Source organism: Colletes gigas, unplaced genomic scaffold (genome assembly GCF_013123115.1).
Source record: "Colletes gigas isolate AHSC1104 unplaced genomic scaffold, ASM1312311v1 Colletes_gigas_Sc00001, whole genome shotgun sequence".
Lineage (NCBI taxonomy): Eukaryota > Metazoa > Arthropoda > Insecta > Hymenoptera > Colletidae > Colletes > Colletes gigas.
The window spans coordinates 8374333-8392746 of NW_025106630.1; the positions used below are offsets into that span (position 1 = coordinate 8374333).

The 18414-nt window shown below is 39.8% G+C and overlaps 3 protein-coding genes across 4 annotated transcripts; 2 read left to right on the plus strand and 1 right to left on the minus strand.

The window, feature by feature from the left end:
• Positions 1–6555: 6555 nt before the first annotated feature.
• Positions 6556–9309, plus strand: LOC122404994 (coiled-coil domain-containing protein 85C). Its single transcript, XM_043409446.1, has 4 exons — positions 6556–7263; positions 8257–8629; positions 8721–8986; positions 9067–9309. The coding sequence occupies exons 1-4, from the start codon at positions 6679–6681 to the stop codon at positions 9109–9111; spliced, it is 1269 nt and encodes a 422-aa protein (XP_043265381.1). The 5' UTR covers positions 6556–6678; the 3' UTR covers positions 9112–9309.
• A 669-nt stretch (positions 9310–9978) lies between these two features.
• LOC122404979 (potassium channel subfamily K member 13-like) lies at positions 9979–12714 on the plus strand. Its single transcript, XM_043409421.1, has 5 exons — positions 9979–10107; positions 10244–10436; positions 10866–10940; positions 11012–11393; positions 12243–12714. Exons 1-5 carry the CDS (start codon positions 9979–9981, stop codon positions 12712–12714), a joined length of 1251 nt encoding a protein of 416 aa, XP_043265356.1.
• An 898-nt stretch (positions 12715–13612) lies between these two features.
• Positions 13613–18383, minus strand: LOC122404939 (PR domain zinc finger protein 10-like). Of its 2 annotated transcripts, XM_043409349.1 has the most exons (12): positions 18114–18383; positions 17714–17918; positions 17231–17633; positions 16818–17150; positions 16424–16750; positions 16138–16347; positions 15570–16073; positions 15235–15499; positions 15019–15160; positions 14750–14938; positions 14483–14674; positions 13613–14419 (listed from the first exon to the last, which is right to left on the minus strand). In XM_043409349.1, the coding sequence occupies exons 2-12, from the start codon at positions 17876–17878 to the stop codon at positions 14144–14146; spliced, it is 3006 nt and encodes a 1001-aa protein (XP_043265284.1). In that variant the 5' UTR covers positions 17879–17918; positions 18114–18383; the 3' UTR covers positions 13613–14143. The 2 variants fall into 2 exon arrangements, with proteins under 2 accessions (XP_043265284.1, XP_043265292.1); XM_043409357.1 differs by having other exon boundaries at positions 17714–18383.
• Positions 18384–18414: the final 31 nt, after the last annotated feature.

An 18414-nucleotide genomic window follows, 5' to 3' on the forward strand; every position in this document is an offset into this window, starting at 1 on the left:
CATGCCAGCTATTTCTCCCCATAACTCGCGGTTATGATACACATAGAGTTGCGAATATGCAATAATCGCGTTTGCTTTTAGAGTTGCGAACTCTTATTTTTCGCGTTGCCTTTTCAGGGTAGTGTTGCGCCTTGACACGATACGCGATTGGTTTTTGCAAACTTAGGTACTGAATGTTTGCTTAAAAATAGCGTTGCGAATTATTGATAAACGCGATTGCTTGTAGAGTTGCGAAATACTATCTTTCGCGTTTGCTTTTCAGGGTAGTGTTGCGAACAATCACGATTCGCGTTGCTTTTTTACTCTTTTATATATATAATGGATGTCAACCGCGTTTGCAATTTTCATACTATAAATTAGCGTTGCGATCTTGATTAATCGTGCGATTTTTTATTTAGCGTTGCGATATTTTCAATGCCCAAATTCTACCCCAATTGTAGTACTAGTAGTAGTTAGTTTATTTTGTGGCCAGTACATGTCTATGTACATGTACCAATAGCCCCTGATTAAAGTTAGAGTTGCGAATAATATACAATGTTCGCGTTTGCTCGTAGAGTTGCGAACAAATATTTATCGCGTTGATATGGTAGTGTTGCGACTAAATACGATTCGCGATTGTTTTTATGCAAACCTAGGAATCGGGTGTTTGCTTTAAAAATAGCGTTGCGAATTTTTAGTAAACGCGATTGCGAATTAGAGTTGCGAATTACTATTTTTCGCGTTTGCTTTTCAGGGTAGCGTTGCGAATAATTACCATTCGCGGTTGCATTTATTCTTACAAGTCGCGTTTGTAATTTTTCTATTATAAATTAGCGTTGCGATTGTTGATTTATCGCGTTGTTGCCCCGTAGTGTTGCGATATTTAAAACGTCTAACTTCATCCCCATATGTGCCACTCTATTGTAGTTTGAAGTAGCTTGATGTAGTTAGATTATTTTGTGCATGTATGTTTCTATCTACAACCGAAGACGCCAGCACCTGATCCAGCGTTTTTGGGCAACGCGATTTGCATTAGCGTTGCGAAACATAAATGTATTTCCATTAAAGATAGAGTTGCGTATGTACAATAATCGCGTTTGCTCGTAGAGTTGCGAATTCCTATTTTTCGCGTTTCCTTTTCAGGGTAGCGTTGCGAATTCCATACGCGATTGCTTTTATCGTTATTTAAGAATAGCGTTGCGAATTAACTGATCGGTTTGCTCTTAGCGTTGCGAATTACTATTTTTCGCGTTTACTTTTCAGGGTAGCGTTGCGAATAATCACCATTCGCGGTTGCTTTTATTGTTATAAATCGCGTTTGGAATTTTTATATTATAAACTAGCGTTGCGATCTTGACTTGTCGCGTTTTTTATCAATTAGAGTTGCGATTCAATGCCCAAAAGCTGGCCAAAACGCTGGCCACTGCACCAGGATCATCGAAAAGCAAGCTGAGAATCTGCAAAGCCTCGAATGGCTCAACATCATTATTAAAATTAGTGTTGCGCATTATTGAATATGGGTGCACGCGATTTAATTAATAAGGGAACCCTGCGTGGTTCATTTTACGAATAACAAGCACCATTCGCGTATAGTTTTTTATTTTATAAATTAGCGTTGCGAAAGAAAGAATGGTCCACTCACGGGTTGTTTGAATTTAAAACGAGTGGACGTTTATTCCAATTATGAGTTTATTCTCAAAAGAAATACTGCTTTAAAGTACTGTTGTGAATAGACCAATTGTTTTATTCTTCGTAACGTGTTAAAATCTGTAATATATGGGAATGTATTTTCATCACAGATTTGTGATGCATTTAAAAATTCTATATTATGATTAATTTTATTGTATATTGAATTTATGATTGCTATATAGATATCTATATCACTAATTATTCATTCTTAGAGTTGGTAATTTTTACGGGATATAATAGCGTTTGCAATCTAATTGTTATTTATAAATAGCGAATTTTTTATAAATATTCTGTATTCTTTGCATAAATCAAAGTTTGTTCGCGATCATTGTTTTAATCGATGGAAAATAGAATGCTTGCATCAAAAGGATATGCAAATTGCAATTCGATATTTCATATTGAGAATTAATTTCCGCGTAGAATCGACATTTTCGTTCGTTATTGCTTTTTCTGTATGAACGTAATTTAGTTTTGAATACAGTAAAATATAATTATTGCAATGTATACGTCTTGAAATTTTTTTTCTTGAAAAATAAAATCTACGGTAACAGATGAATAAAATTTTCAATCTATTTCTTATTTATCTTAACACTGAGACGAATTTAACTTTGCATTCATTTTCACGTAATATTTATGTTTTTCAACTTTTTTAAAATATTAATTTCATATCACTTTTACTATGATCGCTTACCATGAGTCTATCGTGACGGTACATAATTATTTTTTTCTGTGTCCATTAATACACTTTCATTTCAGCTATTAATTCTTTGAACAAGTTCTTGTTACAGGATATATAATCATCGAAGAATGGAATTGGAAATTGTACACGGATTCCATCTTGATCGCTCTTAGGGAAATATTTCATACAATTTTATTTATTGTCTGATTTATGTTTCAGGGAAACATCGTGGGATTAATCAAGACACCAAGAAGAAAATATCTTTTCATGTTTCTCCGTTTTATATGAGTTATATTTATTGGGTATGAGTTTATGTTTCAGGGAAACATCGTGGGATTGTCGAAGACACCGAGAAGAAAATATCTTGTCATATCTACGTTTTATATCGGTTATATTTATTGTATATGAGTGTATGTTTTAGAAAAACATCGTGGGATCGATGAAGACACCAAGAAGAAAATATTTCCTCATATTTCTTCATGTTTCTACCGATTGCGTTGGAATATAAGTACAAATGTATATAGATTATAAGATAAAAAAGCGTTCTCCTGCCGTTTATTAAATATTACCGAAACGTGTGCGTAAATTTTAGTGGGAATGATTAATATTAAGATACATATTAGTATTCTAATATGCAAGGTCCGTACGTGTGCAGTTGCACATTTCTGGTTGGATCTTCAGGATCCTTTCTTCGTTTTGTACGAGTATCTTGTTATTTAAGAAGGAACAGTTAATAATAAAGTACATATTGGTACTTTAGTAATCAGGATTCGTACGTGCAGTCGCACATTCCAATTTCGTTTCTAGAAAACATGTGCTGGATTGTCTCACATGTATCAACATTTTGTTAGGTTTTCGATCTCTTCATCGGAGTTCGTAGGTGCAGTTGCACATTTCAATTTCGTTTTTAGAAAACATGTGTATCATCTCACATGTATTGACATTTTGTTAGGTTCTTCGTCTCTTGATTGGGCAGTTCTTTTAAGAACTCTCCTTTTCTAACTCGTTTCCAACTTTTCGATAGCTTCTCTCTTGGATAGATATTCGAATTCCTCGCCAAAGGAAGGGTGGTTGGGGCGAGGCTAGGGCGGGTCTCCATTCGCAGCAACCTCCTCGCGGTGAGACCTGGGTCATATTATTTACTATATAATTAATATAATTATTAATTACATAGCAAATAATATGAGCTAATAGCTGCGTTCTTCTTATAGTTCCACGTACCTTCTTCGTCCTGGTGTGCCGTCTAATAACACTGATTTCGAGTCGCAAATACGTTTTTGCCGAGTTAGTTTTTAAATCAAATAATATATTACAATTTAAAATAAAAAATAGAGGATTTGCGGTGTATTTATCAATGAGATCCTTACGTATTTTAATAATTTTGAAATCTTTAAATAATCTCAATCGATTGGTTATTCCAATGAAATTAATCGATCGATGATCAATTCTGGACCGTACAGCTTTCATTCCGTTAAAAAATAATAAAATTTATGTAATTTTATTTTCTGTCTCACTTCCTCTTGTGTTAATTTCTAAATCTGTTGGTAACGTTGCGAGTGACATGGAAATGGTAATGGGGTCTCGAGACCCCAGAGAAACGGGCCGAAAAAATAAATTATTTGAAAGGTCTACTCGTATACTTCGTCTGTGATAAAAGTATCTTGACTTTAGAATCATACGACCGTGCAATGCGTAAATAATCTTTGATCAAAACTTTTGTCGATATCGTATCAGAAGCAAACTTTGTGAATTTGCTGACGTTACCGACGACGATGATTCTCAGAGTCATTGTTCTTAAACACAGAGTGCGCTGTATAACTTGTGATTTTTAACGTGGTCAGTAGTTAGGTTCGTTAGAACACAAACTCTAAACAGTACTTAATTGGTGATCAAGTTATTATTTATAAGATATATATTTATTTTAAACGATCACTCCACTGAAATTAATGCCCAACTCTGAATCGTAATTTCACTTTCTGTCTCAATTCCTCTAGCGTTCGTTTCTGTAACTTGTTGGTAATATCGCGAGCGACACGAAAATCTTTGACGCAAGACTATACAATTTCACACGATCGGAGAACCACCGTTCTCGCTTTTAACGAGTTTAACGTTGAAAGAGTCGAGTCTCTCACAGCCTCTAGATTCTGTTCCTTTCAAACTCCTACGAGGTAATATACGTTGTTGAATCCCCACCTGCAGGACGCTGGATGGTCCAATCAGAAGTTCGCGTCGTAACCTTAAAGCCCTACCATCGTCAGCAATCTCTTCCAAGATTGCGGGCCCCCGGTCGTCCGGTCGCCGCCATATTGTTAATGCGGGATTTTCATACGAAAATACGTGCATACGACCATCGAACAGTGGCGAACGATCGCAAGCTCGTAAGTGACGCAAGAATGATTCCGTGATTCGATGCAAAGATACGGCCTAGAATTCGAAAATCAACGATCGCGCGGGAGTATCGAAGCAACTTGAACGATCTATCCGTTTCTCTCGGTATGCCTACGGATTAATTATAAGTGAAAAGAACTAGAGGGAATATTGATCGGCGATACGATCGGATACGAGATGCGCGTGAAAGCTTATTCGCCAGGATACGGTCACGGACGACAAGGTCTCGCTGGAGTGCCCCACTCGGTGTTACGGCACTGGGGCTTGTGAAATGCAGCGGGCCAGCAGCGAGAGAAACGGGGGCCCGACCCGACCGCGACCAAGCGGACCGAGCGCATTAGCTCTCGGGAGTGCGATATCGTCGCTGTACTCGGTATACTTTTACAACGTACGAAACTAGTGCCTCGAAACCAAGGCGTTTTACCAAGTGATCTACGTCCAGAGTATCTTCGTTCACTCGTACGGCACTATGCACGCGGGCATGGTCGTCCCGATCGTCGCTGACAGATGGAACGCAGGCATACCGAGCGATCGTTCGGAGCTGTCGCGTAACGCGAGTACGCCGACTCTTTAATACCCGTGACAGAAACCAAGGTTGCACGCGTACGCACGGAACACTGGGAATTCGTTCGTAGCGTACGGAGGGTTCGACGAAAGAATTTTTACGGATCTCGCGAACGTTCGACGCGGACAATGTCTTAGAGTATCGCGCGACAGTGTCGAAGAAGACGTGCATACGGGAGAAAAGGTCGAGAGTGGATAGAGGTTTCGAGCGACGGACCTGTCGGGTGATAAGGTAAGACACGGGCTATCGGGACCGGGCAGCTCTTAAGTATTAAGTAGAAGAGGTCCCCCGGGTTAGAACGCGGATCGACTTCGGTGTGATAGATCGTAAGAAACTGAAGATAATGATACCCAGGTTCAGGTTAACAGTTTATTAGATATTTAACGTTAAAGTTTTACGAGGGTTAAAAGATAGAAAAATAGATTATTTTAGGTTGATTTTTTTGTTATTTTTCAACATAATCCCCTTTTAGTCCTATACACTTTTCCAAGCGTTTAATAAGTAAGATTTTTGAAGGTCCTCAAAATAGGCGGTGACTTTCTCGTGAACCGTTGTCCGAAGAGCCATTTTTTAAAGTTTAGAAATAAAAAAGAAGTAACTGGGGGCCAAATTCCATGACTTGGAAATTAAACTTTAATTCCACGATTTTGACCATCGAAACTGCACAGTGTGCAACGAGCCCCAGGTGTTTGATTTTCTAAGGACTTATTGAACGATTCTAGTGTTACATGCAGTCGGTGGATAAAGTGCAATCTAGTACTTTTGATCGACTTTGAAACTCGGAGGAAACAAAATTAAAGTTTTGGTAGTTATTCGAAAGGGTATATAGTGATCATTTCAGATGAATCAAGAATTTTCTTTTTCCATACCAATATATGTTCATGATAGCTCGTATTAAGATCGAAGAGTAGCTTTCAAGATCATGCAAGGTCTGTCCTCTGTGAAAGATAAAAATTTAAATAAAATTCAAGCTCCCAGCCGGGGGCCGCATTCTCAAATGTTGCGAAGCATACGCGATTCGCGGTCCGCGGGCCCACTGCGTAGAGTAAGTTGATATAAAGTAAAAAAATTCCTAGATTCGATAGGGTCGGAAGGATAGGTTCCTCGAAATCGGGGACCATAGTTTCTTAAGATCTACTATCGCCGTGGTAAAGCCGATTAACAAAACCGATCGTTACACCTGGGGACCTCTTGTTGCAAGTCCGGTCTTGACAGAGAGAGAAAAAGAGAGAGGAGAGTGTCCAGGAGAGCGAGAAAGGAACCGCACGTTGACCCACATTTCAACGGGTCGAACGAGGCAAGCCGGCACGAAGAAGAAACCACGGTGGTGGACTTTCTGAAATGGGACACGGCGCTGCCTGGAGCTAAATTAGCCGCGATGTCCAATAAGAGTAAGTCCCAGCCGCAGCAGCAGCAGCAGCAGCAGCAGCATCCGCTGCACGTGATCAAGTCAACGGCAGTGGAGCAAGTGCCGCCGCGTTATCAGCCGCCTCCGCAGCCCACCAGCGGCATCCTGAAGAATCACCCTCACTTTGGTACAGCCGCTTCCGTATCGACCACGGTATCGACCGGCGTTCAAGGTCCGACGGTGACTTTGAATCATCATTCCCAGACGACGCAACAACGATCAGTACAGCAGCAGAAGGATGCTCAAAGCAAATACTCGCCGAGGATAGAGCACCGGCATCATCCTCAGGGCGGTAACGCGGCGCTCGCGACGGCTGTTTCGAAAACCCAATCGCACGGTTACCTTCAGGCCAAGGTCGGCCAAGGTCAGTACTTGCCACCTAACGGTCAGTATCCTCCCACGGTAAATCCCGCCCAAACGCCGCCGATCAGACAGAGGATCACCGACGACGAGTTCCTCAGACTCGGACCCGTGGAGATGCTCAAGTTCGTTCGCAAGACCGAAACCGACATCGCGAGGCTCGCCGCCGAGCAGAACCGACAGATACAGAGCTTGGTGAGTCGCGGATTTTTTTCCCCCCACATTTGAAAAGAGAAGTAACATTTAAAAGATGAATCGACACGGAGTCAACTTGCTTCCAGCATTAATTTAGTCCTACTTGCAGAGGAACCTACGCCGAACCTTTCCCACCGATTAATAATATTCGAAACACGTGTAGACGTGATTTGTAAAGAGAGTAAAGAGTAATGGTCCAAAGGGTAGAGTATTCGTGCAAATCAAACAGAGTCACAATGCGAGCATACGTGCAGCAGTGAATTTATGTCCTTTATTCGTTTCTAATGAGCTCGGTTGTTGCACAATATAGATAATATTGAAACACGTATAGATGTGATTTGTAAAGAGAGTAAAAAGTAATGGTCCAAAGGGTACACAGTATTCGTGCAAATCAAACGCGTTTTCAAAAGTCAGAGTCACAATGCGAGCATACGTGCAGCAGTGAATTTATGTCCTACTTGCTGAGGAACCTACGCTGAACCTTTCCTATCAAATAATAATATTCGAAACACGTGTAGATGTGATTTGTAAAGAGAGTAAAGAGTAATGGTCCAAAGGGTACAGTATTCGTGCGAATCAAACAGAGTCACAATGCGAGCATACGTGCGGCAGTGAATTTATGTCCTACTTGCAGAGGAACCTACGCTGAACCTTTCCCACCGAATAATAATATTCGAAACACGTACAGATGTGATTTGTAAAGAGAGTAAAGAGTAATGGTCCAAAGGGTACAGTACTCGTGCAAATCAAACAGAGTCACAATGCGAGCATACGTGCAGCAGTGAATTTCCTTTATTCGTTTCTAATGAGCTCGGTTGTTGCACAATATAGATAAGTTGTATTTACATCCGCTACCTGGTGTATCTGGGCCAGGGACAGCGAACTGCATGTGGCTTTTTCACACACGACACGTCGGGGCCTCACGAGCTTCGCCCTTTTCTTTTTTATCTCTACGCGCGTCTAGTTGGTAAGGGAAGCTTGATTTGATTTCAGCTGAGTGAGTTGCGTGCGTTGAAGGAGGCAAACCAAAGATTAAGCGACGATAATCAAGAGCTACGGGATCTCTGTTGTTTTCTGGACGACGATCGTCAAAAGGGGCGGAAGTTGGCGAGGGAGTGGCAGAGATTCGGAAGGTACACGGCGAGCGTTATGCGCCAGGAAGTCTCCGCGTATCAAAATAAGTTGCGTCAGTTGGACAACAAGCAGCAGGAGTTGATCAAGGATAATCTGGAGCTGAAAGAACTCTGCCTGTATTTGGACGAGGAACGAGGAGGGGGTCAGAGGGACGACGGGGATGGTTCGAGTTCGAGCACCAACGCCGAGGAAACCGTGCCTCCGAGGCCTAGACACGCGTCCACGTTTAACGGTAATTTCTTCGAAGAGAAAGCAATTCGCGTGAACGATACTTTTGACCGAATGTCGTTGATCGAAGCTCCAGATTCGAAATCGTTTTGCAGATCAGACGATGCAGTACGTGAGGAGTTTGGAGCAACGGGTGAAACAGCTGGAAGAGGATAAAAGTGTTCTGCAGGCACGAGCGCAAGGTTGGGAGCTACCGTCCGGCGAGATTTGGGAGAATCCGAATAATTCCAGCGAGAATCCGCACTTGGGTGGTCGACCGGAAGCGGTGGTACGGGCTCTTCAGGTTCTCGAAGTCAGGGAACAGCTTGAAAGAGAAGGCGGCCACGACGGCGAAAAGGCTCTGGTCAGAGAAATGTGTAATGTAAGCTTTTAGGTTTCGAAATTGATACAGAGTGGAACGAAGCGTAATTGTTTATATAAATTGTTATATCTTTGTTCTAGGTTGTCTGGCGGAAGTTGGAGGAAGGTCCACAAACGAGGCATTGATTATTATTGTACTGTAAACGTGATTTGTCGTATCGTAGGGTAAACGTTGTTACACGAATCGTTTACTCGGGTAGTGCACCTAATAGTATTATAGTAGCTAATGCAAATGTTGTAAATTTCATAGATTTATACGCATGTACCTACGAGTATTCCGATTTAAAAGTCATTTTGTGTAGTTTGCAGTATTTATATATGTAAAGACCGTGGCGCCCGTGGATTGCTCACATGAACTGTTAACAAACTTTATTTTGTATTATAAACTCGATTTAATTTACCTTTGTACATCCTTTTGTCACGTCACTTTCTGTAATTTGTTACATTTCTAAACTGATACATCGAGTGTCTTGAACGTTAGTAACTGGATGCGAGTATATCTTTATTTATCTATTATAATATATCTTTAATTTATCTATTATAATACATCTTTAATTTATCTATTATGTATCTCCATAAGAAAAAGTTATATTCGCGCAAGTTACACCGGACAGTCGATGATTATTACGATAAGAGAAATGTTTAGAGTTTCCCGTCCTATGAGAATTCCTATAGCGTTATTACAGCATGATTATACCAAGATGCAAGTGAGACTAAATTTCACTTATTAAAACTTTTTTAAGTTAATTCTGTATGAATTCGTATTGGAAATGAACTCGTTAAAAATTACGAAATTAATCATTTTTTACAATGGACAGTTTCGAACAGTTTTTTAATGCATCTCTGAGATATGAATCGACGATGCATCCGTAGATGTTTGCGAATGCTCGTCGCCGAGTATGCGCCGCGGCGATCCGGGTGGAAGGCGAAGAGAAGGGGTCGCGTCTCGGTCTCTTGTGTCCAGAGAGAAAGATAAATAAGGATCACACGGTGATGTGCGTGTGCACTTGCCTCGGGGAGGAGAACGCAAGGTTCGTCCTTCTTTTCGTTGTCCTGGCAGTGTACATGCTCGCTGGTGCTGCGCTCTTCCAGCGACTGGAATCCGACCTTGAAATACGACAGGTGAGAAATCGTTTCATCTTTCAAAAATTGTGCTCGTAAAAATTTCCGTAAATTGTTCCGAGTGTATTGACTCCAACTTTTCGCATCGAGACCAATGGACCAAACGTATAAATAAATTTCCGTTTATTGTGTATAGGGTGCGGAATATTGGCGCATTTACCATACATTTCGAAGACATCATCTGCGAGGCGGTTCGGTGGCTGTTGAAAGGCTCGACGAACTGTTGTACGCTTACGGAAATGCCTCGTCATCCGGCATCATCAACAAGAATCGCCGATGGGATTTTTCTGGCAGTTTTCATTTCGTCGGTACCATCGTCTCCACGATCGGTAAGAGATGCAACGTCGTGGCCTATTTCGAATTCTAAACGCCTCGATTCGTATCGTGCAAATGAACCGGAATAATGGGTCAGTGGAACGTAAGACACGTAGTACTTTATTACGATTCTCTTTACCCTCTTTCGAAACATTTTCGATATAGACGACTGTCTTGAGTATTCGGGCATTTTCTTGACCAGTTGCTCGAGTGAATTTATTAACATTGATTTCTATCGCGCGAAGCTTGACTCTCAACAGTGTGGAATATAGAAGCAACGGGTCACTGTCCGTTACACGCACAAACATACGAGGAAATTCCAGAATGTTAATATCTTGCGACCTAGTATTCCTCTCCGATCCCTTCAAGACCCGCACGTTGCATTGCACTCCTGCTTACAGATCGTTTAGAAATTCAAATCTGAATCTCTTTTTTTTTTTTAGGATACGGAAATACCGCGCCGCAGACGACGATGGGCAAAGTAGCCGTGATTCTGTACGGATTTTTTGGTTGTTCCGGTAATGATTTCCCCTATTTGAACGTTGAAACATAGTTGTGCCTGATTTTTCGTAACCGTGTCACGCCACAGGTGGGATTCTGTTCTTCAACTTGTTTCTGGAGAAGATCATCACGTTCCTCGCTCGGATTTTGCGCAACTTTCACACGCACCGCTTAAAAAGACGCATCCGGAAGTACTCGATGGCATCATCACGGGCAGCTACTTTGCCGGACATACTCGACGACCACGACGAGGATTCAGACCTGGACCTGTGGAAACCGAGTATATACTGGGTTATGTTTCATTTATCGTTATTATGTTGTATTGTAGCTTGTTGCGCCGCTGCGGTTTACGCGCCCCTCGAAGATTGGAAATACTTGGACGCTCTGTACTTTTGTTTCGTTAGTTTCGCGACCATCGGCTTCGGAGACTTCGTCAGCATCGAGAAAACCCATTATCCGTATGCTCATTGGTACGTTCCAAGTTCGAACAATCTGCAAATTATACAGGATGTTCGGTCACCCCTGGGAAAAATTTTAACGGAAGATTCTAGAGCTTTGTTAAAAAGTCATTAACGTTTAAAGTTCCGCCAGTTTTGAATTTTTTTCTCGAAAATGCGCAGGAATTCGAGGATATGTCTATTCACCAAAAATAATGGTAATTGACCCTCGCAACCAGCAATAATTTTTTTAGAACGATTTGAAATTTTTTTTCCCGTCGAAAAATTTCACACCTTCTCGAATTTTTTTCTAGAAAGTGAGTAGGATTTCGGGGATATGTCTATTCACCGAAAATTATTGAAATTGACCCCCGCAACCGAAAATAATTTTTTTAGAACGATTTGAAATTTTTTTTCCCGTCGAAAAATTTCACACCTTCTCGAATTTTTTTCTAGAAAATGGGTAGGATTTCGGGGATATGTCTATTCACCAAAAATTATTGTAATTGACCCCCACAAACAAAAATAATTTTTCCAGAACGATTTGAAATTTTTTTTTCCGTCGAAAATTTCACACATTCTCGAATTTTTTTCTTGAAAATGCGCAGGATTTCGAGGGTATGTCTATTCACCAAAAATGATGATAATTGACCCCCGCAACCGAAAATAATTTTTTCGTAAAGAATTTGAAATTTTTTAACGAAGCTTATGATCTATAAATTGCCCTATTTTGGCCTGTAGAATCTCCCATTAAAATTTTTCCCAGAAATGGCCTAACACCCTGTATAAATGATGGAATACTTTTATTAAATTTAAAATCGTTCAAGTTTTTAATTTTATATTAATCGGAGAACTGTTGTCAGTCATTGATTCATGTTGCAGGTACCGTTTCGCTAACTTTGTATTCCTGCTGACCGGTTGCTGTTGTACGTACTCTCTGTTGAACGTGACGTCGATCGTAATAAAACAGGGGTTAAATTACGTTATACGAAAGACGCGATGCGGAAACGGGGACAACGCTGCGCCGCGTTTACCAAAAAGAAAGTCCTCCGTGTCTAGAATGTATTTTTCGAAAAGGAGGGGTACCAGAATCTTCGGACGAGATTCTTTGAGGGATAGCTCTGGAACGCCTAGAAGGATGTCTGGAGAGATGATTTCCATGCAGGATTTCTTCTCAGCGAACAAAGTCTCTTTAACCGTAATGCAGAAACAGTTAGAAGAAACGGCCGAGTCGCTAAGGGGGGGTAGCTTGATCGGAACAGTATCCAACGCGGCCATACTCGAGCCCGATGCTGTCGGTCCTTTGGCTATCGTCTGCGAAAAGTTTCAGAGTAAAGTTACCAGAGACAGGTGAACGGATTTTAGTGTCACGAGTGAGAGTACCAGCCATACGAAAACTTCGCCTGGTCGAGAAATTTTCTAGTATAGTGAACCGTACACGCATCAGTTATTGAGTAACTTTATTTAAGTCGTTTACAATACAGTTCTCCATGTACTCAACAACATTAACAAACATGCACTCTTTTGTCCTCGTATTGCCATAATACGTATATTATGAGTATATAATGCATGTAAAATAAATGTTGAATTGTTTTTTTTTTTGCCAATCTGTAATGTATGAAGTACGCTTCTGGAATCCGTGATTTATAGTGTTTACAGTAAATTACGTCTAAGTGGAAATTTGATGGATTGGCAAAGATGCGCGGAACAAACCTTGCCCTTATGTTATAGATTTTACATGCATTGGAAGATTACAAAGACAAAAGTTTTCCCTGTCTAAGTAACTATGTAGTACCTTCAATTTCAACCAAATATTTCAATTCGGTAAATGGTGATGGATGTAAAACTGTCGCGGTAAATTGTGCGAACGAAATTAAATTGCCGCGATATTGCCGAAAAATAAATCCACTCGATGATGGGTATTAGACTGAAAATACAGTTATTTTGTTGTAAACGATAACGACGGATATAAGCAACCGTGACATGGATATTGCGATGTACCAGAGAGTAAACGTGAACGATTTTTTATAGACTACAACATCTCGTGTAATCTACAGACAATTGTTTCATCATCAAAGCCAAACGTGACATGTAGATACTACGATCAGTACTATAAAAAAAAGTCGCATCATATAGAGGAGGATTACACCGATCTAAAATTCAGCAGAATCGCGTTCTCCAAATTTAAGCAGAGTTTAAATTTCACTTTAAACCTGACGCTCAAATCCGACCATTCTAACATCCATAATTGTGTCACATCGAATCGAAAGCTTTTTTAAAATTTAAAAAGAAACTACTAGAGTGAATGTCAGAGATGTACCGACGATATTAAGGACTTGTTCTACGTTCTTGCGCTCCGTACTTGTTAATACCTTGAGCAAAGATCTCAATAACTACATGTTTCCCATTGTGTTTAGTCTTAAATCTCCATGTTTATGTTTCTCGTTGTGTTTTTAAATTTAAACCTTTGTTCTTGTGTTTACCTTCAATGGCTCGAAAGTTTTCGTAAAATAGTGTGTAACTCCGTTCCAACACGAATGACGGTAGTGACGTCATTGTCAACCGTACAACCAACAAACTAGCGCCAAGTGTTTCGCACTGACGCCAACAAAGCTGCGTACCAAATATTTCCCCGTTGAGCATCGATTGCACCTTGCGGGCAACGATGCCCCGACGTGGCAACGGCAGCAAAAAGCACAGTGTACCTCAACTGTGCACAAAGTCATGAGATTCATATCTCAATAAATTGACAAGACCTCGCGACGAGGTTGCCGCGGATCTTTTCAACGTATGTCACGCATACGAACAAATTGTTGTCCAACAAGTTCCAATCCATTACTTATAAGATCAACGTCGTTAGATATTTTTATTATTTTCGGTTTGAAGAAATCCGAATCTGTATCGCACGCTTGGATATAATCAGATAGCACGAAGTGATCCTCGATAAGTACGGGCGGTTGATTTTGATTTTGAGACTGTCGATTACGTGACCGCGGAACTTGATCAGCGGGTTCCATCAAATTCGAATGTTTCTTACGTTGATGTTGTAAAAGTTTTGCCTACGAAAGACGAATTAACTTATCGAATTTATCGAATTTAACGAATTACCATTTGAAACTTACTTTGCTAGCATATTGTTTGTGGCACCACTGACAACCCTGAGGCGTGGTTGTAATACTACCAACCGTTTGACTAAATGTTGGATTCGGTAGATCAGAGTATACAGATTCTTTCTGTCTATTGCTCGGTGGCAAAGCAGCGCCTGGATGATTTTTCATAATGTGTGCTTTACGTTTACTGCTGCTTTTGTAGACCTTTAAAACGTTACAAAAATAATATTAGCTGAATAGAAGCCAATATATTCTAAGCATTGATAGATAGTACCGAACCTTGTCGCAGTATTGACAGTAATAATCTCTCGTTTGGCGTAGAATTGGTAAATTTAATTCTGGTACAGACTCCGGCGCAACGTCGGGATGACGTTTTGCCAAATGATTAACAAGCATTCCTCTTCGTTTGAACCCTACTAGACATTGGTGACATTTGTAAACGAAACGGTTATAGTCGTTAGGGTTTACCTATTAATAACACATATTGTTAAGTATCTTATTAAAAGCTTCATGCGTCGTATTAAATCGCATCAATCGTTCGGAAATACCTTTGGAACGAATTTCTTCGTTTGTGTAACTCGTGACATTTGCTCTTCGGTAGCCGTTTGTGAATTATGCAGTTTCATTATATGCTCTTTTAATTTGTCTTTTCTCTTAAATTGCTTCCCACAATTTGCACAGTGAAACTGTCTGTTAAAATGGTAAAGATAATCGTATAATATAAATGCAATATACGCGTTTGGAGTTTAAAAATTTCAATATACCTGTGATCAGAATGTTTCAGTAAATGCATTTGTAATTTGTCGATCGTAGCAAATCGTTTAGCACAAACTTGACATTTGTGCTTTCTTTCGCAATGATGCGATCTAATATGCTTACGGATCACAGAATATTTAATAAATATTCTTTGGCAGTAAGGGCAGCTAAAGGTACCATCCTCTTTCTTATGCGTTTCAATATGATCTTTCAACGCGATACTTTGGCTAAATAGCTGTCGACACATCGGGCACTCGAACACTTGCTTGTTTTCTATGTAAAAATAAAATGGACAGAAACGGTGGTATTTTATACGACAGTTTTTAATACAAGTATGATTTACCTCTGTGAGTTTTTAAGTGACAAGATAGCGCCGAGTTGTTCATGAATCGTTTGAAACAAATGTTGCATGGCAGTGGCTTTTGGTCTTCCGCACCATGCACCAAACAGTGCTGTTGTAATCGTACTTTCGTAGCAAAACGTTTATAACACATTGAACACTTATACGTAGATAGAGAGGTCAATCTTTTCGCTTTTGTTAAAGATAATCTTCCATGTTGCGAGATATGATTAATCAATTCTTTCTGCTTTTGAAAATGTAATCCACACTGTGGACAAACCGTAGAGTGAATTTTGGTCGTCATTTTGTCGATACCGTGAACGAGAGCGTGTAAGTTAAGTAAAATTGGCTTTTTAAATATCAATAAGCAAACTGAACATTTCCATTCTTTGGAATTATTTCGTCTTGAGTTTTCCTTCTCTTTTAAATTTCTGCCACGAAATGCTTTCATACGACGGGATCGATTATCTTCCGGTCGTGGCCATGCAGATAATTGATTTTTGAAATCTGTAATGAGAAATTACATATGTACAGACATACTCTTAAACATTTACGTTTAAATCTTCTATACCTTTGTCGTCTTTAGTTTCTTGCATGGGTGTTAGCATTGTTAAATTTCGACGTATCGCATAATCGGTGCTAGGACCAGCCTTTAATTCTTCTTTTGGTAAAATGCTCCTGGTAGTTAAAAATACTATTCCATCGCGTTGTTGACAAATTACTAGATTTTGTTCTTTATACGATAACGCGGGTCTCACGAAACGCATCCAATTCGAAGCATCTGTAACGCCAATTATTTTAGGGACTAAACCTTCGAACCGATTAACTTATTAGCTTTTTTAAATATATATAGTTACTTTCATTCGAGACATCTATTTTTAAAAGTTCTTCGTCTTCCGTTTCATAAAGTAACGGCAATTGGTTTTTAAACGGAGTACCGTCATAAGGATACAAGATACCCTCTATGGGACCAAATCTAGTACGTTTTTGTATATAACGTTTTGCAAATACTCCATAATCAGATCCGCTTAATACAATTTCAGAACTGGACAATTTGTTTATGTAAAGATACGATCCTGGCAGTGTTGCTATAGCACGAGACGGTACTGGTTGATCCGCTATTGTGCATATATTATGCGAAGAGCAATTATCCCCAATACAGATATCGTCGCATTCGTCGCAACCTGTAGGAAAGCATAAATTTAATACTGCCGTCGATAATAGCGTGAAAAAAATAATGAATTTACGTACAAAAATTTTTTTTATCATTTATACGACGCTTAGAACGTCTAACGTTCTGTTTCTCAACATTATTCTCTTCTTTCGCGGTGATTAAAATTTCATCAATTTCTTGCTCTTCTTTTAACTGTGTTAAACAATCCGTGTTATTCTCTTTGTTGGAATTTTCTGCGGTCGATGAGAGCATAGATTCGTCCACATCAAGGTTCTGAGTTTTAAACGAATTTATAACATTTATTTGGTCATCTGGCATAACAAGAAAGTCCCTACTCAATGTAAAATCCGTGCTTGGCATTCCTGTTAGCATTAATGGGGCAGTTGATGATTCTAATCCAGAATTAGATTCTGTAAATGTATTTTACATATTATAGGATAAAATTCAAATTTGTGATCACATATTTAAAGCAGTTTGTATCAAGAATTACCTTGCATCAAAATCAATTCGCTACCAACGCTAGAAACCAACTGTTCTGCATTTTCATTGGCAACAAAGTCGGTCGGATTATCTGTCTGTTGTACACTCTGTGTACCAATCGAATGTGTCAATTGAGAGACATAGTTTACATTGGTTCTTTCATTTGGCCCAGGTGGAGATATTAAAGGAGAAGAAGGACCTTGTAGAACAACAACAGAATTATGAAAAGGAGATGGTGGAAGTTGTACCGGTGTAGGCGAATACCTAGCAGCCGAACTCATATTTGGGTCAAGAGGACTAACGCGGTGTTCAAAATCAGAAAGCGGAGAAGAAGCTCTGGGAGAAAATGAAACCTGTTCGTACGTCGGAAATAAACGAGAATATTCTCGGGACTGATCTTCCACGTACTCCACCTAATAACACAATTGGTTCAAACATTGTTAGTTATAAAAAAAAAAAATTTATCAAAATCTAATTGTATTTATTTACTTACAGTTAAGAACAACAATTTATTACTCATTTTTTTCGGTTGTTCGCACACTGACGTGGGGAGCGAATGATCAGTGGGCCAATTTACTAGAGTCTCTGACACTTTATCAATGTTTGGAATCTCGAAGGAGTTAGCAGGGGCCCCCTCAGGAGGGCCCCTTGGATCCATTTTATTTCTCGTCGTGTATCGGGAATATTACATCAGTTACCTGTTAAAATCGTGCTTCGAGAGTACAGTTAGTTCTGCCGTCAAAGAACGAATGAAAGAAACGAACTTCCTTTAACCACAATGATTGCATTCGTATAACTTTAAACGTACTGATAAGCTACGATAACAGTCACGACGGGTTCAAAGTATGTATACATTATTTTAATCTTTGTGTCCTATAAAGAGAGAGACTTACCATTCTCGACATATAAGTTTTCGAAGTCGATGCACTTTTTGTCGTGTGATGCACCTGCTGCAGTACACTGGTTCGTCAACAATCGTCGTTATCAGTCTCATGATGCTGATTGAGCACCACTGAAATGGCGGGAAAGTTTCGTATTGATGATATACAGAATTTGAAGTAATGCGATTTTTGTTATAATAGTGGTTTCTAATCAATTGCGGCGTCTCTACGCCATCGGTAGCGCCATCCGCGGAAGCAACAGCTACTGCTGTACAACGAATCCAAACGAGGGCGACTCTTATTCTTCGAGAAA